Genomic DNA, 20550 nt, shown 5'->3' with positions numbered 1-20550 from the left:
GGGGAGCCTGCCTGGGCCCGGAGCCGGGGTGCTGCGGGCCGGGCTGGGGAGGGGCCGCCGTCTGCTGAGAGTCCGGCCGGGGTCCGCCCACCGCCGAGCAGCTGCTGCCTCCCGAGGTAATCAATCTCAGCCGGCCGGGAGGGGCGAGGGCAGCTGCGGCCGCGCGGGCGGAGTCGGGGGCGCAGCGCGGGTGCCCGGGCTGCTGGCGACGATCACCCCGGAATGCCCGCGCGAGCGAGGGTGGGGTGCGGCCGCCAGCCCTGCAACCCGAGCTGCTGGCCCGGGTTAAAAATACCCCCTGTCCTGCGCTCCCCTCCCCCGCCTGCCCTTCCGTCCCGGGCCCGCCGCCCCACCCCGGCAGGCGCTGGCCCCTCCCCGGGGACAACCCTGCCTTAGGCGAATTTGTCCTCGCGAGCTGGCCCCGGGCCTGCCCAGGGAGGGGCGGGGAGACACCATGAGTAAGAGATAGTCAAAGCCGTGCCGAAGCAGTAAAGGAGAGCCAGGGGAAGCGGGTTAGGATCCGGAGAAGAGGACCGAGGAGGGAGGAGGGCGGAGGGAGAGGCGGGGAGGAGCGCTCTTCCTGGTTGGGCCCTGTCCTGAGCTGCTACCCGGGAAGCCAGGCGCGGGGACCTCGGCGACGCCCCAGCCTCCCCTCCCCCAGGTAAGGAGTGGGGTGGGCGGGCCGCGCGTCTCGGGTGATGGCCACTGCTCCTGCGCTGAGGGGCTGCCCCAGATCAGCCCCTGCTCGGGGCTCGCTCCGTGCCTAGGGCAGTGGTGGGGGCGCCAGCTCCAGCCTGGGCTCAGCACCGTCCCCAGGGGCTGGGCTGGGGCCTGGCAGCACCGCTGTCCAGGTCTGGGGGTGGGGTCTGAGGAGAGGGGCCCTTCTTGCCTGGGGTTTTCAGTCCCTAAACGGGGGAAAGGAACTGGTGAACAGGAGCTTGGCTAATTTGGGGAGGGGTTAACAGGCGGGCCAATAGGGTCAGAGACCTTCCCTCCCCTCCCCCTCCACCTTTCCAGTTCCCTGAGTTAAAGAAGGGCTCCGCCCTGTGCACCTGGCCGCGGGCTGACCACAGAGCTGCCGGCTAGGACTCTGGGAGTGAGGGGAGGGAGAGGTGGGGGTCAGAATACCGGGGACCTGGGGAGCCCTTTCCTGGAGCCCTTAGCTCTGTGAGGAGGGCAGAAATCTGGGTTTGGGGAGAAAGGGAGGCTAGGGCAGGAGAGAATCTCGGGCAGGCGGGAACTGGGTTCGAGTCCTGGAAAGGTTCTCTGCAGACCCGCCTGCCCCACAGGATGGCGGAGGAGTTCATCACACCCGTTTACTGCACGGGGGTGTCAGCTCAAGTGCAGAAGCAACGGGCCAAGGATCTAGGCCTGGGGCGCCATGAGAACGCCATCAAGTACCTGGGCCAGGATTATGAGCAGTTGCGGGCGAGATGCCTACAGAGTGGAACCCTCTTCCGAGACGAGGCCTTCCCCCCAGTGCCCCAGAGCCTGGGCTACAAAGAGCTGGGTCCCAACTCCTCCAAGACCTATGGCGTCAAGTGGAAGCGCCCCATGGTGAGAGGGGCCACCTTGAGTGGGACTCTGTTGACCCTGATCCTGGGTGGGCAGTGGGTTTCTAGGAGGGACTGGCGCAGGGACAGGACTCTGGCTCTTGCAGGAGCTGTTGTCAAACCCCCAGTTCATCGTGGACGGAGCCACGCGCACAGACATCTGCCAGGGAGCACTAGGTAGGCCCCCGGGGTGGGGTTCTGGGTGCTTTTTCCACGACAGTTCCCCATTCCCGCCCCTCCCTCCTGCAGGCCCCAACAGGCTCTGGCTATCAGCACTGGGGCTGGTTTGCCCAGTTCCTGGATCTTGTCTGTAAGCAGAGAGGCATTCAGGGCCCCCCACCCAGGGTACCACTATGGTACCCAGGAGTGCACACACACACACACACACACACACACACACACACACCCGCAGCAGAGCCACAGAGCAGTCCTGACACGGGTCTTTTCCATCCCAGGGGACTGCTGGCTCCTGGCTGCCATCGCCTCCCTCACTCTGAACGACACCCTTCTTCACCGAGTGGTTCCCCACGGCCAGAGCTTCCAGGATGGCTATGCCGGCATCTTCCACTTCCAGGTGAAGGGCCCGGCCCCTGGGAGGAAGGGTAGCAGGTAGTGGAGGCGATGGGGAAGGAGGCCCTAGCACCCTGGACTTAGGGTGATGGGCCACACCCTGCAGGGGCAGCCCTCCCTCTGGCAGGTATTTGCCCTCGCCGTGCCCCTCCGGTCATGTGTGAGACAGCCCGGCAGGTATTTCTGCTGGCAGCTCTCCTGGGTGGTTGTGCGGATCAGGCAGAAAGCGGAGGCGTAGAAAGACTTCTGTGTTATATCCTGTGGGACAGCTTCTTCTCGCTGGGGCCTCAGTTTCTGCCTCTGGAAAAGGAATGTTCTGCTGGAAAACGGGACTGTTCTTCACTTGTCGGTTCTGCCGTCTCCCAGCTTACGCGCTCTGGCAGTCTCTGACAGCCTGACGGAAAAGAAAGACTCAGGAGTGTTTACACCAGTTCCTCCTGACGTTTGAGACAGGGCCCATTTTTCAAGTCATACAAATGAATTCTCAGTAAGCTGGGCTTGGCAACCTTGATTGGTAATCACCAGCCTTGGTAGTCCCAGCCATCCAGAAGGACGCTACCGTAGGTGTCCCATCCTTCCACCTAGTCAGAGAGCCCGTAGCACGTTATTCTCCACTTGCGCAAGGACAAAGGCCACCAGGCCGAGCCACAATTGCGGAGGGCCACACCTGCCCCGCGCTAGTCCGCAGGGGCGTGGCCTTCCCACCCCTTTCCCCGCCTCCTTCTCTCAGCCTTCCAATCCGTTCCTCCCTGGCTTCTGATTGGCCCTTTCAATATCCCTCCCTCGTATACCCCGGCTCCACGGACCCTTTTGCCCTACTCCCCGCACTGTTCTTGGCGGGCTTGGGCTTAGGTGGCTGGGGTCTGAGCCCCACCCCGACTACTGCCTTGGGAAACCTGTCCCTAGACAGCTCTAAGCAGATCTCAAGATTGCAGGGAACGAGCCCCACCTATCTTGTGGTAGAAGGATCTGGGTACCACATTTTCATTCTACATCTGGTTATGCACATCCGTGTGTGGCTACATTTTTAAAAATTTTATTACAATAAAAGAAACATTGCCATGAGTTCCCCTTGCTTCTGACACACACATCCCATCCTTCTTAGCACTGGCTGAAATACTGGAAGACCTTTTTCAGGCGTGTCTTTAATTGTGCTGTCCTGGCTGCCTAGATGTCCTGAATCCATGCAGAATGTCTTCCTTGTGTGCTCATTTTCACTTTGGAGAAGAGTTAGGGAGATGAGGATGCACCGCAGTGTTTTTAGGAGCCCATCTTCCCTTTGGATGACACAAGGCAGCAGCCCTCACTGTATTTCTGCCTGTAGAGACACCCAGGCAAGAGGACACCCAGAGCTACCTTTTTTTTTTTTTTTTTTTTTTTGTCTTTTTGAGGCATGGTCTTGCTATGCAGTTCAAGCTGGCCTTGAGCTCACTATGTAGCCCAGGCTGGTCTCGAATTCGCAATGATCCTCCTGCCTCAGCCTCCTGAGTGCTGGGATTACAGGCATGTGCCACCATGCCCGGCCAGAACTACATTTAAACATTCACTGCCTATTTTGGTCACCACGTGTGCGTGTGTGTGTGTTCACTCATGCATGCGTGCACACGTGTGTGCCTCCATACCTAGCCCTAGAATGGAGCAGAGAGAGGTAGGGACAGGGCCTAGCATGGGGTTGGTTTGAACAGAACAGGCCAGATTGCTTCGCACACTTTCCACATCTGAGCTCAGTCTTGCGCTAACTTTACCCACATGAAACTGTTTAACTTTCCTATGAAGAAGGCACTGCTGCTCACTTCAGTGGGAAGGAGCTGAGGGGTTCAGAGTGGATAACTTACGCAGGATCCGGTGTCTACATGCACTTCCCTCCTTGTCCTCAGAGATGTGTTCCAAGACCCCCATGGATGCTCAGGTCCTTTACATATAAATTGCTGTGATATTTGCTATGGCTTTCACATACCCTCCGCATCCTCCTGTACTCTGACATCTCTAAATGACTTATACCTAATACAATGTAGGTGCTAATTAAGTACTGTACTTGTTAGACTGTATTGTCTTGGGAATAACGACAAGAAAATACTGATGCTTGGGGGGTACTGGGGCTCCAACCTAGGGCCTGGCACTTAGCTAGCCAGCTGCATCCACAGCCCTTTTTTGTTGTTACTTTTTAATTTTTATTTTAAGACAGAGTCTTGCAAAGTTGCCTGGGCTAGCCTCGAAGTTTCAGTCTTTCTACCTTAGTCTTTCTACCTTAGTCGTCTGAATAGCTGGGATTGGAGGTGTACCACTGTGCCTAGCAGCGCCTGGATTTTGTTTTGGTTGGTACTGAGGCTTGAACCCAGGGCCCCTGAACTAAGCTACTGCCCCAGCCTCTCCACCTTTTTGAGACAAGATTCTGCTAAGTGGCTAAGCTGTCTACACTGGGCTTGAACTCACAGTCCTGTCTCAGCCTTGCAGAGTCCTGGTTTTACAGGTGTGCTTATGCCTGGCTCTCAGCCATTTTGTTGAACCAGGGTCTCACTAAGTTGCCCAGACAAGACTTGAGTTTGTGATCCTCCTGCCTCAGCCTCCCAAAGTGTTGGACTTACAACATGTATACCACTGTGCTTGGCTCAGATGCATTTGTTAAAAAATACAGTAGTATTTTTTGTAGAATGGTTGACTCTGTGGTTCATCAGTTGGTTGTATCTATGGTTGTGGAACCTGTGGATGGCTGACTGTGTGGCTATATAGGTGTATCTAGTACACGAGAAATACATATAGCTTATGTGTACTATACATGTCTCTAGTATATGTGATTACAATCATGCATCTACCATGCTCCCTGCAAAATAAGACCTAGCTGGAAAATAATCAGCCTTGAAAACTGGAGTTCAAAAATGCCAGCCCCAGTCAGCCTGTCCTGGCCTCTCCTGCTTTACAGAGTAGCCACTGAGCAAGAGAGTAGTGATGGTAGGAAAGGGGAGGATAGGTTCATTGGGGCTGACGTTTTTTTGTTTGTTATGTTTGCTTTGGTTTGGTTTTGAGACAAGATCTTGCTATGTAGTTCAGGCTGGTCTTGAATTCATTATGTAGCCCAGGTGGGACTCAAACTCTTGGTGATCCTCCTGCCTCAGCCTCCTGAGTGCTGAGATTACCAGCATGCACCATCATGCTTGGCAAGGGATGGCATTTCTGATGTCTAGTTTTCAAAGCTGATTATTTTCCAGCTCAGTCTTCTTTTCAGGGTAAGAGGGTAGTAAGTGACAGGAACGAGGGAGGAACTTGGGCCTGGGGGATCCCAAAGCAGGTGGTCACTGTACCTTTCCCCCACAGCTGTGGCAGTTTGGGGAATGGGTGGACGTGGTCGTGGACGACCTGCTGCCCACCAAGGACGGGAAGCTGGTGTTCGTGCACTCTGCGGAAGGCAGTGAGTTCTGGAGTGCCCTGCTTGAGAAGGCCTATGCCAAGTGAGTAGCGACCTAGGCAACAGCTTCCACTCCTGCCCCAGGGCTGGGAACCCCTGGCCCCCTTACCTGGTCTCACTCGATGCCACAGCACTGACCTGGAACTGCCCACAGGGTGAACGGCAGCTACGAGGCCCTGTCGGGGGGCAGCACCTCGGAGGGCTTTGAGGACTTCACAGGCGGAGTCACCGAGTGGTACGAGCTGCGCAAGGCACCCAGTGACCTCTACCAGATCATCCTCAAGGCACTGGAGCGGGGCTCCCTGCTGGGCTGCTCCATTGACGTGAGTGTGCCCGGCCTGCTGCTCCCACCCTGACCCTGGCACCCGGCCTGGGATGCAGCAGTTCCCTGTCCCAACCCACGCTGGCTCACTGCAGCATGTCCGTGCCCAGTGTCATTCCTGGCCCTCCTCCCACTCCATCCCCCAAACCTCAGGCCCAGCCTCCCCCAGACTCGTGCTCCTGACTCCTCTGCTCCCGCAGCAGCCTCGCTTTATGCCCTGCCCCAGTTCGCTGGCCTCTGGTTGATCTCCCCTGGTCTCAGCCCTGCCCACCGCTAGCCTGTCCCCGTCCTCACTGCCTGCCACTCTCCTCTGCCTGGCCCTTCCCACCCCCATCTCCAGACCTCACCTTCCCTAGTCCTGAATCTCAGACTGTGCCCCACTGTCACTGCGACCCTTGGCCCCAGCCCCGTTCTTCTCCTTCCTCACCTGGCTCCTTCCCACGGTCTCCTTTCTCCCTCTGGGGGCCTGTGCGTGGCTGTATATGTGCACATGCGCCTGTTTGGCCTCTGCCAGCCAGTGACACTCAGTGGGGTGCATGGACGCCTCCAGTGGCAGTGTTAATGGTACCTGGGCTCCCCCAGCCCCAGAGCTGAGGAACTGTATGAAGATGGAGGAGATGGGAGCAGGGTCCATGTCTGCCACTGCCAACAGCTGCTATATTTGTGCTGGGGACACTGCCCCAGATCCAGCAGGGCTTGACACAGGCGTGTATGTCTTTCTGCAGATCTCCAGCATCCTGGACATGGAGGCAGTCACCTTCAAGAAGTTGGTGAAGGGTCACGCGTACTCTGTGACCGGGGCCAAGCAGGTACTGCCCTGGGTGGGGCCTGCCCTGCAGGGTGGCTCCCACTTCCTGGCCCATCCTGGCCTCCCTGGCGCCTGATGGGGCTGTGGGAGGTGCCTGCTCTCCCTCTGACTTCCTGCAGCACCTGTTTCTCCCTGGGGACTCCCGTCCCAAGGTGCTTAGTGCACCTCACCTGATTGCCTGTGGCTCAGTTGCACAGCTGCCTCCCTGGCTGTGCATTCCTGGGGGACAGGCTTTTCAGTGTGTGGAGGGTGCGGGGGTGTGGGGAGGGGCCGCGGGAGGTGGGCCAGGGAGGGCTGTCAAAATTCCCTCCAGAAGCTGGTGCTGAGAGGCGCTTTGGGGAACAGGTGAACTACCAGGGCCAGATGGTGAACCTGATCCGGATGCGGAACCCCTGGGGCGAGGTGGAGTGGACGGGAGCCTGGAGCGACAGGTGAGGGGCAGGCGGTACGGCCTGGGGCGGCTTGGGGAGGCTCTTAGGTGTCCCTGATGTTTGTGCCTGAGGCTCTGCCCCCAGGGTACACCTGGGATTGGGCAGAGGGGCCCATTTTAGGTGCCTGGTCTAGGGCCCTGCCCTGACAAATCACAAGCTGCGTGGGCCTGGTCAGCTTGGGGTGTGGCCAGGTGTCTGCCCCGGAACTGGACCTGAGGCTCCGTGTAAGAAACCCTCTGGAGCTGGGCTCATGAACACAGGCCAGGGTGGACAGGGCGCCGGGAGAGAGGCCAGGCGGGTCGGTGCCCGCAAGCCTTGGCAATGCGCTGCTCCCCACAGCTCTTCGGAGTGGAACTATGTGGACCCATACGCGCGGGAGCAGCTGCGGGTGAAGATGGAGGACGGGGAATTCTGGTGAGGAGCCCTGCACTGCCGCGTCCCCCACGTGTCACCCACGGCCACCTGGCTGGGCCTGTGGCTCATCTCTGCCCTGACTCCAGGATGTCCTTCCGGGACTTCATGCGCGAGTTCACCCGCCTGGAGATCTGCAACCTGACTCCCGACGCGCTCAAGAGCAGGACCCTCCGCAACTGGAACACCAAGCTCTATGAGGGCACCTGGCGGCGCGGGAGCACAGCGGGTGGCTGCCGCAACTACCCAGGTGACCGAGTGCGGGCATGCAGGGCCCTGGGCAGGCACGGCACCACTCCGAGCCTCAGTGTCCCCGCTGTGACACAGAGGTAGTTGTGCTTGCTAGTCCCTTGCATTTGCTCTGAGGAGTTTTTTAACTGTGAAAGCCAGCCTTTTTGCAGTCTTCATCCCCATCTTGCTTTCTCTCCTTACCCAGGTTAGGTGAGAGTCTTTTTTTTTTTTTTTTTTTTTTTTTTGGTGGTGGTGGTGGTACTGGGAATTGAACCCAAGGCCTTTGTTCTGAGTTGCAGCTTGACCCTTTTTATTTTGAGACAGGATCTCGCTAAGTCACTAAATTGCCTAGGCTGGTTTTGAACTTGGTGTCCTCCTGCCTCAGCCTCCCTGAGTGCTGGGATCACAGGCAACACCTAACTAGAGTTGTCATTTTGATCTCATTCCCTGTAAGCATTCAGTTTCCTCGGTTCCTGTCACCCAGCATCACCACAATCCAGGCTGAGCCCAGCTCTTCGCTGGCTCCGAGTCACTGAATGTGGCTAGAGAGAAGTCACACAGGGACCAAGTTTTCCCTGTTCATTGGCAGCCACAGACCTCAAAAGAGCACTTTGCAGCCAGTGTGGTGGCACACAGCTGTAATTCCCGCACCCTGGGAGGCTGAGGCAGGAAAATGACAAGTTTGGGCCTAGCCTGGCAGACTGGGCAACTTGGCAGCTGGGCAAGACCTGGTCTCAAAAGAAAAAAAAGCCCTGGAGCTGGCGGGGAGCACTCTGCAACTCTGCAGGGTCCCCAGCCCTTGTGCTATGAGGTAGCATTGTCTCCGTGCTCAGCTTCTCTCCTGTGTTGCTGTTATCTGTGGACCTGGCTTCTACCTCACTGCGAAAGGCCTCTCCTGCTCCGTGCCCAGCCCCTTGCTTGGTATTCTGATGGTCTTCCTGAGCTGCCTGGGGGGTGGGCCTTGAACTCCTTTCTCCAGCCTCTGCGGGACACCTCCTCCTAGTCGGCACACCCAACTCCCCTGTGTGCACCTTGCCTGTCCGTGCTGCCCCTGCCTGGGACTGCGGCAGAACTGTCCCCGCTTCTGGGAACCCACGCTGCTCCAGAGCCCATCCTCCCTGCCCGCCCCACAAAGCATTGTGCTTCTTCCTCCTCCCCTCTCATTCTCATGTCATTATGGAAAATCTCAGGTCTAAGAATACAGGGACCCTCTCCTGACTCAGCCTCCCCACCCTGGCTTCTGCTTCCCTTGAAAGCAAAACTCCTCAAGAGCTGCCACCCTGCACTTTCCTTCTGCATGGCTTTGGCTTTGCCAAACCCACTGCCGCCCCGTCGCCTGTCCTGCGTTCTCTAGCAGTTCTGTTGGGAAGCGTTCTCCCTCACAGGAATTCCGTTTCAGTATCCCCCCAAGTCCATAAGCACCATTCCCTGTTATGTGACCGAGGAGTCGGCTATCCTGCAGTGCCAGCTGTGTCGTGTCCTTGCCGTGTCTCAGCTCATTGTTCTGCCCCTGGGTCTTTCCTTCTGCCAAGAGTGCATTGAGCTGGGTGTGGTGACACATACCTATCCCAGCACTCAGGAGGCTGAGACAGGAGGATCGCCCTGAGTTCTGTTGCAGTCTGGGCTATGTAGCGAGACTTTGTCTCAAAAAAACCTAAACAAAACATTGATTTAACTTGTAATAAATATCCTTGGAGGAAGCCCTGCTATTGGACAGGGCAAATTCCTTCTTCAAGAGCCATTTAGCTCTTGCCCCCTTGCTTTTCCATGTGAATGGTAGCATCGGTTTATCAAGTCCTGTAAAATACCATTTTTTTTTTGTCTTTTTGAGACAGGGTCTTGCCATGCCATTCAGGCTGGTCTTGAACTCACTTTGTAGCCCAGGCTGGGCTTGAACTTGCAGTGATCCTCTTGCCTCAGCCTTCTGAGTGTTGAGATTATGGGCATGTGTTAGTGTACCTGCTATTGTTTTGTACTGTGGATTGAACCTAGGGCTACCACACTGAGCTACATCCTCAGCCATTTATCTATCAATCTATCTATCTATCTATCTATTTATTTAGAGACAGGGTCCAAGTAAGTGACTAAGTAGTCCAGGCTGGGCTCAAACCTGTGATCCTCCTGCCTCAGCCTCCCAGAATGGATATTACTCTTTTATACAACAGATTTTACATCCAAATTTCTGAGTGAGATTTCCCTGTTACTTTCTTTTCTCTCACTAACTATACTGGTCTTGCTGCTATATTTTTCAAACATCCTGTCTCTTTCTGTTTTCTAGAAGAGTTTGCCTAAGGTAGAAACGACATGTTGCTTCAGTGCTTGGTAGAACTCGTCCATAAAGCTGTCAGGCCTGCTTTTTTAATGTGAAGATGAAAGTTCAACAATGAATAATGGTTATCAGATTGTTCCCATTTTCTTTCCTTCTTGAGCCTTTTAAAAAAATTTTATGTTGTGCACAACTTTATTTTATTTGAAACTGAACCAAGTATTAGTGAACCCTTCTCGAGCCTATTTTTAGGAGTTGTATTTTCTAAGAATGTATCCTCTTTGTTTAGTCAGAGTTTCTAGCACAAAGGTATACCCTCTGTCTTCTTATGCCTCATTGGTTTGTTTTTGGGTTTTTTTGAGGGAAGAGTTGAAATATGATCTTACTATGTAGTTCAGCCTGGCCTCAAACTCACAGTGATCCTCCCGCCTCCAAGTGTTGGGGTTACAGGCATGCGGCACTGCTCCTGGCTTTATGCCTGGTTTGTAATAATGTCCTCTGTTTATATTGCATATTTGTAACAGTTTTCTGTATTTTATAAATCCTGTGAGGTTTGCCAGTATTAATCTTTATACAGAAATGATTTTTGATTTTTGTCAATTCTTTTTGTAGTATTTTTCCTATCATCAATCTTTGCTTTTTATTCATTATCTTGTTCCATCTACTTTCTTTGGGTTGATTGATGGATTGATTTAGTTTTGTTTGGTGAGGCTGGGATTACAGGTGTGCGCCACCAGGCCTGGCTTTTTGAGGTGTGGGTTTCTTTTCATTCTGCTTTGGATTTGTCGAGCATCCTGGGTCTAAATTGCTGTCTTTCAACAATGACAGAAATTTTTTTAGCAATCATCTGTTAAAATATCACCTCCTGAGGGCTGAGGATGTAGCCCAGTGGTAGAGTGCTTGCCTAGCATGCACAAGACCCTGGATCCAATCCCCAGCACTACACACACACACATGCACACATTACCTCCATTGTATTCTACTTTCTTAGAATTCTAGTTAAGTGGAAGCTGGACCTTTCCACTCAGTATTCTTTCTCTCTTGTTTTTATTTCCATCTCTTAATCTCTCTGGCTGATTTTGGGCAGTTTCCTTAGCTGAATTCTTTCTTGTTTTGTTTGTTTTTTTGTTTTTTGAGACAAAGTCTTACTATGTATACTTCAGTTTAGCCCTGAACTCACTTTGTAGCCCAGGCTGCCCTTGAACTGACAGTGATCTTCCTGCCTCAGCCTCATGAGTTCTGGGATTACAGATGTGCACCACTATGCCCAACTTCTTTAGCTCTATTCTCAATCCACTAATTTTCTTTTTGCTTGTGTCAAGTCTGATAATTAATCCTCCAAGTATTTAATTTCAATTTTTTTTAATTTCTAAAAGTTTTAATGGATCTTTTTCAAATCTATTCATTATATATATGCAAAAAAAATTTTTTTTTTGAGACAGGGTCTCGCTATGCAGTTCAGGCTGGCCTTGATCTCACTTTGTAGCCTAGGCCAGTCTCTAACTCACAATGATCCTCCTGCCTCAGCCTCCTGAATGCTGGGATTACAGGCATGCGCCACCATGCCTGGCTCATTATTATATTTTTAAACTTGTCATGTATCTCTTTAAACACAGTAAGCATAATCTTAATTGTCTAATAATGTCAGTATCTGAAATCTTGGTGGATTGTTTTTGTTTGTTTTGTTTTGTTTTGAGATGTAAAAAAATTAAGACACGCCAGCAGTGGGGTGGTTTTGCCCACTGTCGCTGCCAGCGCTCTGTCCCCTTGTGTGATCTGTGCCTCTTATAGCCTAGAGGTTGATGTGTGGGAGTCCTCTGAATCCTCAGCCAACTTAAGGTCTTCCAGAATGCTTCTGGACAGTAGTCACCTGGGACACTGTCACCCCAGGGCCCTTTTGGAAACTAAATTTGTCCCATAAGGTTTCCTTGGCTTTACAGGCAGCAGGAATTAAAGTGGCAAGGCTTCCTGCAAGGTTACTTTTTTTCTCCTCCCTGTGGACTTATTTTTCTTTCCCACTTACCCGCTGGAGGTTCTCATGGGCTTGCAGGTTCCGGAACCTGCTGTTGGATGCTCCCCCTTAGGTTGCGCCTGGGCCTCGTTCTCCGCCCTGTGCTCAGTCTCCCGGGCTCCAGCCGTTGACAGGGGTTATGCATGAGTCACCTCACAGGGCCACTTGCTTCCATTTTCTAAAAAACAGCTTTTGAGATTTAAGTGACATAGCATCTAGTTCACCCATTTAAAGTGTGCGATTCAGTGGCAGTTATGTACCCACAGACCCAAACACCATCCATGGCAATGTTAGGGTCATTCACTATCCTCCCCCACTGCACTGTCACTCCCCAGCCCCACCGGGGCCGCGGAGCTCCATCCTGTCTCTCTGAATTAGCCCGTTCAGGATGTTTCATAGAAATGGAATTATATACTGCATGGTCCTTTGTGACTGACTTCTTTCAACTAGCATGTTTTTAAGGTCACGCATGTTGTAGTTGGTATGCGTGCTTGGTTCATTTACTTGTTTGAGATAACAGGGGTCAAACCCAGGCCCTTGCACTGAGATACACCTCCAGCCTGATTTTTTATACTGAGACAAGTTCTCACTAAGCCACTTAGTTGTCCGGGCTGGGCTTGAACTTGCAGTCCTCTCACCTCAGCCTCTCTGCGCACAGCCTGGTTCCTTTTGATTGTCAAGTAATATTCCATTCTTTGGACACACCTTTTGTACTTCACTCATCGGTTGATGGATAAGTGCTTGTCTCTTCTGTTGGCTGTTGTAATAACGCTGCTCTGAGGGCCTTGTACAAGCTTCCTGTGGCCACGTTTACTCTCTGTGGCATCCACCAAGGAGCATAGTTATGGCTCAGATGTAGCCCTGTGTCCAGCCTTCTGAGAAGCTTCCAGGCCATCGTTGCCTAAAGCAGCCGCACCATTTTTCATCCCGCCAGCAAGTGTGCAAGGTCCTGACTTCTCCACGTCCTCACTGATACCTCTATGGTCTGTTTCTGATTGTTGTAAATTTTGGAGGGAAGGGTACTATGGATTGTAGTATCTTTATTTTATATTATCTTACGTTATGTTATTTTTTATGTTATGTTATTTTAAGTTATTTTTTATGTTATGTTATTTTATTATTTTGATTTAATTTTAATTTATTTTATGACAGGGTCTTCCTATGCAGCCCAGGCTGTCCTCGAACCCAGTGATCCTCCTGCCTCAGCTTCCTGAGTATTGGGATTATAGGAGTGCCCCGCCATGCCTGGCACTAGTATCTTTAAAAAAAAGTTTTATAGGTTGGACGTGGTGGCGCACAGCTGTAATCCCGGCATTTGGGATGCTGAGGCCGGAGGATTGCTTTGAGTTCGAGCCCAGCCTGGGCTATAGGCTGAACTCACAAAGTGAGTTCAAGGAGACCGTGTCTCAAAAAGATAAATTAATAAGTAAATAAATAAAGAGAAGTTTCATGTATTCTATCCAGCACTTGATTATTTTAGTAAAAGTGTTATTCAGTCAGCTGAATTACCGAACTGCCTAGTTGTAAGTTCCTACTATCCTTTGTTCTCTGTGGGCTTCTGTTAGACACACCCCCAGCCCCACCCCCGCCACCCCCCCACACACACACTTTTTCTCTGGCTTTTTTTCCTTTCCCCTCCTCTGCCTTCTGGTCCCCTCCTTCCCTCGGCTCCTCCCCCTTTTGTCCTGGTGGTTGAACCCAGTGCCTTTGCACAGGGTTACACCCCTGCCCCTTTTTTATTTTTAACTTTGATATTTTGAGACAGGGTCTTGCTAAATTGCCCAGGCAGGGTTCCAACTTTCGACCCTCCTGGCCCCGCCTCCCAGGGCTCTGGGATGACAGTGTCGCACCCGAACACCTGGCTTCTCTCTTGCCTTTTTCTCATCCCTGTGGACAGGGATCAGAAAAGCCACCGTTTAGAATCTCATGTAGTCACATACCTCCCTGTTGCAAGCATATCCGTGGGGTCTTTTTGCTCTTTAATTCAGGCTACTCAGCTTACCACGCACCCCACTCCTGCTCACCTCCCGCCTAGTCCCGGAGCCCTGGTGCTCCGGGTCTCAGCCGACACGCCCCCTTCCTGGACCAAGCCCAGCTTGCTGCTCTTTGCAGTTATTCTGTAAATGTGTAAATGACCCCATGTGCTCGGACCCGCCTCTCTGTTCCTGTCACCTGGCGCACAGTATGCACGTAGTAGCGTTTATTGAATGAATGTGAGGTGTGGGGGTGAGGATGAGGATAAGGGGACCCTGTGCGCCGCTGGCCGCTGATCGAGGCTTCCTCTCCTCCTGCAGCCACCTTCTGGGTGAACCCCCAGTTCAAGATCCGGCTGGAGGAAGTGGACGACGAAGATGACTACGGGAGTCGGGAGTCTGGCTGCAGCTTCGTGCTCGCTCTCATGCAGAAGCACCGCCGCCGCGAGCGCCGCTTCGGCCGCGACATGGAAACCATCGGCTTCGCCGTGTACGAGGTGAGCCCGGCCGGCTGCAGCGAGCTCCGCCTGGGGGCGCCCGAGGCTGGTGGGTCGCACCTGAGGCTGGCGGGAGTCGGGGCCTCCAGGAGGCATGCGCAATGGACAGGGACCTAAAATTCACCTTGTGAGGCGGGGAGGAGAGGGAGGCGCTTGGCTGCCAGAAGGCATAGTTCTGGAATTCACCTTCACCTGTAGAGGGCGGGATGCTGCTCTCAGGAAGAGGGAGCTGGCTTGACTCACACCTGGCCAGCAACAGCTTCTGGGGCCAGACTTCGGCTCAGCCTGAGAAAAAGTGGGCAAGTGGGCTGCCCTGTGGTGTCAGAGAGCCCCCTGCCTCAGCAGGGTGTGAGCAGAGGCTGGCAAGGAGGGCAGCAACAGGGACTGTCCCTCTGACGCCTGCCCTGTACCTGTCTGCCCTCCTGAGCTCTGCTTAAGACAGGGACAGAGATCACTGGATCTCCCCAGCCTCTGGGGTGAAGTCGGGCCACAGTCTTGGCTCATCCCAGACCTCTGGCTGCAGGGTGTGGGCCTCTAATGTCCCTGGGCTTTTACTGCAGTTCCTGGGCCACGCTTTAGCTGTTCTAAGGCCCAGGCAGCTCAGACACAGACACTTTCCCTGCCGCATCCTCTGTGGCCCCAGGCCTAGGGCCCAGCCTCCTGTCTCCTCATCCCCACCCTGCAGGCCGAGAACTCAGGATCTCTGCCCCAGGACACACACATCTCTCCCTTCCTTTCTGTCTTGCAGCTCCCTCCAGAGGTAGGTGTGGCTCCAGCTCGCTTGGATTTACCTGCTCGTGAACACACCCGGCCTCGTGGGGCCCAGCCAGCCCAGCCGGGCAGCACCGTAGCAAGCACATGTGTAAAGTGCTGAGACATCACCTCACCTTACTACCTGGAAAGTCCTTTTTCCAAGATTGTTGAAGGGGCAGAGCGCTCACTGCTCTCCTGACCTCTCAAGCAGGTAGCAAGGAGGGCTGGCTTTGAACCCTGGTCCTCAGAGCCCTACGCAGATGTGCACACATAGGACTGTCCTTGTCGTACTGTTTCCACCCAGTAAGTTCAGCCCAGAGTCCACCTGGGGCAGTGGTTAGGAGCGCTGTGTTGGTTGGGCCAGTGGCCAACACCCTTGAACAAGTTGCTTAGGCTCTGAGCCTTGGTGTTTGCATCTGTAAAGTGGGTATAATAGCACTGTTTTCAGGGCCTTGACAGCATTCAGGCAGGTGCCACCTATCAAGTGCCCTGTGGTGTCTGACATGGGGAAGGTACCAGTGTTAATGGACTGTCATTTACATGGTATCAGAGCATTCCAAAGAAGATTATTCATGCTCAGCTGCTCAGAGCCTCCACCCTTTGTGGTGAGGGAGGCAGATGAGAAAACTGAGGCACAACGACTTGTCAGGGTCACATGGGCAGCCAGGGCTGAGAGGCTGGGGCCAGGGCAGGGGCAGCTCCCAGGGGTGAGCCAAGTGGGCACTGCAGCCCTGCCCCATCCTCCTTCCCACCAGCTGGAGGGTCAGCCGGCTGTGCACTTGAAACGGGACTTCTTCCTGTCCAACGCCTCCCGGGCGCGCTCGGAGCAGTTCATCAACCTTCGGGAGGTCAGCACCCGCTTCCGCCTGCCGCCGGGGGAGTACGTGGTGGTGCCGTCCACCTTCGAGCCCAACAAGGAGGGCGACTTCGTGCTTCGGTTCTTCTCAGAGAAGAGCGCTGGGACCCAGTGAGCCACCGACGGCCCCCCACCCTACCCCCCTCCCCTCTGCAGGCTTCTTTCCCCTGACCAGCCCCTCTGTCTCCCCTCTGCAGGGAGCTGGATGACCAGGTCCAGGCCAACCTCCCAGACGAGGTGTGTGCTTTACTGCTCCGGTTGCTGTCCCTTCACTGCTTCCCTCACCCCTGGGTGTCCTGCGGCCCTGGGCTTCCCCTGGCAGGGCCGATCCCCTCCTGCTAAAAGCCATCACTGCCAAGTGCCTGGATTCACACAGGCCCTGTGACAAGGACTTGGTCCCTGATCGCTCGTCTGTGTGGGTCTGCGTGTCTCATTTCCTGCCCATAACATCCCTGTGTGGGTTCTGTCCCCATGACCCCTCTGAGTAGGAAACTTGGGTTCAGAGAGGGTGGGAACCTGCCCACGGGTGTGCTGCAGGGATGCGAACGTTCACGTTTCACACTGAACTAAACTGCACCAGGAGTCCGGGGGGCTCCTGACAGGTTGCCAGAGTGAGGCTCAGGGGGAGTGACATGTGGCCCATGATTGCCTCTCCACTCCCTCAGCGGCCATCCCTGCAGGTGGGCTGGGGCACCCCTCACCTGTTCCCTCCCTTCTCCACCCAGAAAGTGCTCTCAGAAGAGGAGATCGATGAGACCTTCAAAGCCCTCTTCAGGCAGCTGGCAGGGGAGGTAGGCTGGGGCCTGCGGGGGTAGGGGGTTCCTTCCCAGGGCCGGTGCCATCCCTGCTCTTTCCCCAGGACCTGGAGATCAGTGTCAGGGAGCTGCAGACCATCTTGAACAGGATCATCGGCAAACGTGAGGGTCCCCAAGTGGCTGCTCTGCCACCCTGTCCTGCCCCATTTCTGCACACTGTCAGAATCTGGGCTTCTGGAGCCAAACCCCACTCCTCAGTCTGTGGGGCTGGGGCTGCCGGCTGCTGCCTTGCAGAGCCCAGCTCAGCACCGTTTCCATCCCAGACTCTTCTGCTCCTGCTGTGCCCTCTTCCCACATGAGCTCTGGGCCCTTGTGGGCCAAGGACGGTCTGGGGGCTCGTGGTGGAGCTGGCCACCAGCACCTTAGTGCTGAGGGAATGGCTTTCCTTCTCCCAAAGACGCACCCTCCAGCCCAGGCCAAGTGGCTTGAGAAGCAGAGTGTGACCGGGCCACCCCTGCCCTGCCCCGCCCTGGGCCCTGGCTGCGTGTGTGGACCGGCCCGCCCCACGTTGTGTGTGCTTTGCTACCTCCAGTGTCTGTCCTGTCCTTGGCCTCCTGTCCATGCAAAAGCTCTGCTTTCCCTGGCAGCCCGCAGAAGCCCTGCCTGTCCGTTTTTCTGTCCAATTTCCTGCACTTCTATTGGGCACTGGCTTCACTTCACTCTGGGCCAGTCATTGGGTGCCAGTATGGCTACTGGGACACCAGCCCACCCACTAAATTATGTCACACTCTCTTCTGACTGTAATTCTGCCCCCGTTGCTCTTTGAGACTCTGGACCCACGAGCAGGAGCATGACCTGCTGCCCAGTCTCCCAGCTGAGGCAGGCACGGAGGCTCACTGGGGTGACCTCCAGAACCGGTGTTTTGTAGACAAAGACCTGCGGACCAAGGGCTTCAGCCTGGAGTCGTGCCGCAGCATGGTGAACCTCATGGACGTATCCTTCCGTCTGCTTTGTCTCCTGCTGCCGCAGGCCGTGGGTCTGAAAGGCACTTTGGGGTGAACCTGCCCCGGAACAAAGCCAAGAAGGGGACCAAGCTGGGGGCACAAGGATGCACACGTGCCCCATGCAAACTTCTTGGGCATCTTCCAGTTGATTGAGAGGGGGAAACTGAGGCACAGGCCTTGCAGCAAAACTGCCCGGAAGGCTTAGTGCTTTCCCTACCCTCCCCGCCCTGCCCCACTGCACCCAGTTCAGAGAACACGGCTAACCCTGGGGGCGGCCGCACATGGCTCTTGCTGCTCCCTCACCACTGCCAGCTGCCCTGCTCTCCCTGTGGCCAGTGCCCCTCTTCCCCAGCTGTCCCCTCCCACAGGCCTGGTGTAAGGTGCTGAGTTTCCTTCTTAATGGCTGCTCAGCGTGACGGCAATGGGAAGCTGGGCCTGGTGGAGTTCAACATCCTGTGGAACCGCATCCGGAATTACCTGGTGGGTGGCCCCAGCCGGGCCGTGTGGCCTCAGTCACCGCAGGGCTGGGCCAGGCTGCAGGCCCCTGGCGGGCTGTGCGGGCCGCGCGTCTGCCTTGACTCTGCCTCTGCCTGATCCACCCTCAGCAACTCTGGGGTGAGTGGGGCAGGAGAGCTGCGAGACTCAGCCTGGCGTCACCCTCTGCCCCCACCCCAGGCCATCTTCCGGAAGTTTGACCTGGACAAGTCAGGCAGCATGAGTGCCTACGAGATGCGGATGGCCATCGAGTCTGCAGGTGAGACCCAAGGGCTGCTGGCACCTGTGGGACCCAGGGCAGGAGGCACCGTTGTTCTTGTCCCAGGCTGCTTCCTTGAGTGGTCCGTGGCAGTGGCTGCCCACAGCCCTTGCCCCGTGGCCGGTGGTGATGTGAGGGTGATCTGAGCCAAGTGCTGTGTCAGCATCTTCCCTTCCTCCTCACTGTGACCGGCTGAGGACGGGTCCTTCATCGTCCCCCTGTGCACACAAGAACAGTGAGGCTCTGAGAGGTAGAGCGGCTCACCTTGGGCCGCACAGCCGGGAGGGACAAGGGCAGGCATCAGCTGCTAGTGAGAGAGGTGTGGACCTCCGCCTCCACCATGCTGCACATTTCAGGACAAGGCCAGGACACAGGGAGCAGACCCAGCCAGGCCCCTGGACCCTCGGCGCTAGCTCTTATCCCTGGCTGGACTGGGGCCGGCGCTTCTTCTGCAGCTGGCCCTCATTTGCCCAGCACCTTGTTGCTCCTGCCCTGCCTAGGCGGTGACCCTTGAGCCCTGCTGGGCTTGTCCTCCCCGCCCCCTCACTCACCCTCTCGCCTAGGCTTCAAGCTCAATAAGAAGCTGTATGAGCTCATTATCACCCGGTACTCCGAACCTGACCTGGCCGTCGACTTCGACAACTTTGTGTGCTGCCTGGTGCGGCTGGAAACCATGTTTCGTGAGTGTCCCCGACTGGCCCCACTCTCTCTCTGTCCCGGTTGCCCTGGGAGCCGGTGGGAGTGGTAGAGGGACAGATGGCAGCTGCAGACAGTGAGGCTCAGGAGGGCTCCGTGCTCGGTCCCCTGAGCTGGGGGAAGTCCTCTCAGAGCCACCTCTCAGTTTAAGAGCTGACAGCTTGAGAGGCAGTGGGGAGGTGGGGGAGCCACGTGCGTGTCCCTGTGAGTTCCCAGTCCCGTGCTGTTTTCTCTCCAATATGCAGGGTTTTTCAAAACTCTGGATACGGATCTGGATGGCGTGGTCACCTTCGACCTGTTTAAGGTGGGACTCTGAGTGGGGGCGGTTGTGGTAGAGGTTTTCTTACCGGAGCCCTGTTCTGAGGGAAGCGGGGAAGTCTCTGCAGGAGCCAGCAGCCTGGTCTCCTGGGAGCAGAGGAGGGAAGAAGCAGCTGCTCCTGTGAGGGTCCCTCAAAGAGGGCAAAGCGATGGCGGCTCCTGAGCCCGGGGTGGGTCCTGGGCTCGGGGTCCAGGTGAAGAGGGAGACTGGGGCAGCCAGGTCTGCTGCGCCACCGCCCACTGGCCTGCCTTCTCTGCAGTGGTTACAGCTGACCATGTTCGCATGAGGCGGGGCTCCGTGCCCCCTGCTGCTCCTCTCCTTTCCTCGGCTTCCTGCCCGGCCACACCAGGCCACGCCAGCTGCAAGTGCCTCCTCGGAGCCGGAAGGCACTTCGTCCTCCTGTCCCTCCTCCCAGCCACCACAGTTCACCTGCTCTGGGCGAAGCTGCGGGGCCCTCCCTGTGCCCAGCCGTGGGCTCAGGACAGCTCCCCTGCCCATCCCCCATCACCAAGCCAGAAAGGCAGCTTTGCCTGTATTCCTGCCTCAGGGCAGGGTGTAGCCCCCACACCAGCATCCTGACGTGACCCTCGCCTGGCCTCACCTGCAGACTCTATAACCACTAGCCGCACAGTCTGTAGTCGGGGTGCACAATCTGCCATCCAGAGGAAGCCCCCGGGGCCAGGATCGCCTGTGCCTTCCTGGGCAGAAGCCAAAGCCCCCTCCTTGCCCTGCAGCCTACCCTGCTGTAGCCCTGCCTGCCTGGAGCTGCCCACCTGGGGTGGCTGGGCCTTCCTCGCTCCTCCTTTTTTTATATTGGTGACTTTAAAGGGGACTCTTCAGGAACTGGTTGCGGGGTACCAGAGGCACTGTGTGTGAGGCGGGGAGATCCGTGTTTCCCTGCAGAGGAACCCTAAATAATAAAGGAAAAAGCCCCACA

The 20550-nt window shown here is 55.6% G+C and overlaps 1 protein-coding gene across 2 annotated transcripts; it reads left to right on the top strand.

The window, feature by feature from the left end:
- Positions 1-13: 13 nt before the first annotated feature.
- Positions 14-20550, top strand: Capn1 (calpain 1, (mu/I) large subunit). Of its 2 annotated transcripts, none has more exons than XM_005384509.2 (22): positions 14-116; positions 1290-1557; positions 1661-1730; positions 2009-2127; positions 5436-5569; positions 5681-5849; positions 6574-6657; positions 7002-7087; positions 7427-7501; positions 7588-7748; positions 14301-14476; positions 15225-15236; positions 15985-16196; positions 16283-16322; positions 16811-16876; positions 16945-17002; positions 17769-17833; positions 18256-18324; positions 18520-18598; positions 19162-19278; positions 19540-19598; positions 19873-20550. In XM_005384509.2, the coding sequence occupies exons 2-22, from the start codon at positions 1291-1293 to the stop codon at positions 19897-19899; spliced, it is 2145 nt and encodes a 714-aa protein (XP_005384566.1). In that variant the 5' UTR covers positions 14-116; position 1290; the 3' UTR covers positions 19900-20550. The 2 variants fall into 2 exon arrangements, with proteins under 2 accessions (XP_005384566.1, XP_005384565.1); XM_005384508.2 differs by lacking the exon at positions 14-116 and adding an exon at positions 132-661.

Source organism: Chinchilla lanigera, unplaced genomic scaffold, assembly GCF_000276665.1.
Source record: "Chinchilla lanigera isolate Chin_1 unplaced genomic scaffold, ChiLan1.0 scaffold00021, whole genome shotgun sequence".
Taxonomy (NCBI): Eukaryota; Metazoa; Chordata; class Mammalia; order Rodentia; family Chinchillidae; genus Chinchilla; species Chinchilla lanigera.
This window is presented reverse-complemented; position numbering and strand designations above follow the sequence as displayed.

What these genes read in the sequence shown, in the direction of transcription:
- Capn1 (XM_005384509.2), top strand. Translation starts at nt 1,291, where the DNA reads ATGGCGGAGGAGTTCATCACACCCGTTTACTGCACGGGGGTGTCAGCT. An exon ending in CTGTGACCGGGGCCAAGCAG is followed by an intron (nt 6,658 to 7,001) that starts GTACTGCCCTGG and finishes TTTGGGGAACAG; the next exon opens with GTGAACTACCAGGGCCAGAT. An exon ending in TCAGGCAGCTGGCAGGGGAG is followed by an intron (nt 16,877 to 16,944) that starts GTAGGCTGGGGC and finishes CTCTTTCCCCAG; the next exon opens with GACCTGGAGATCAGTGTCAG.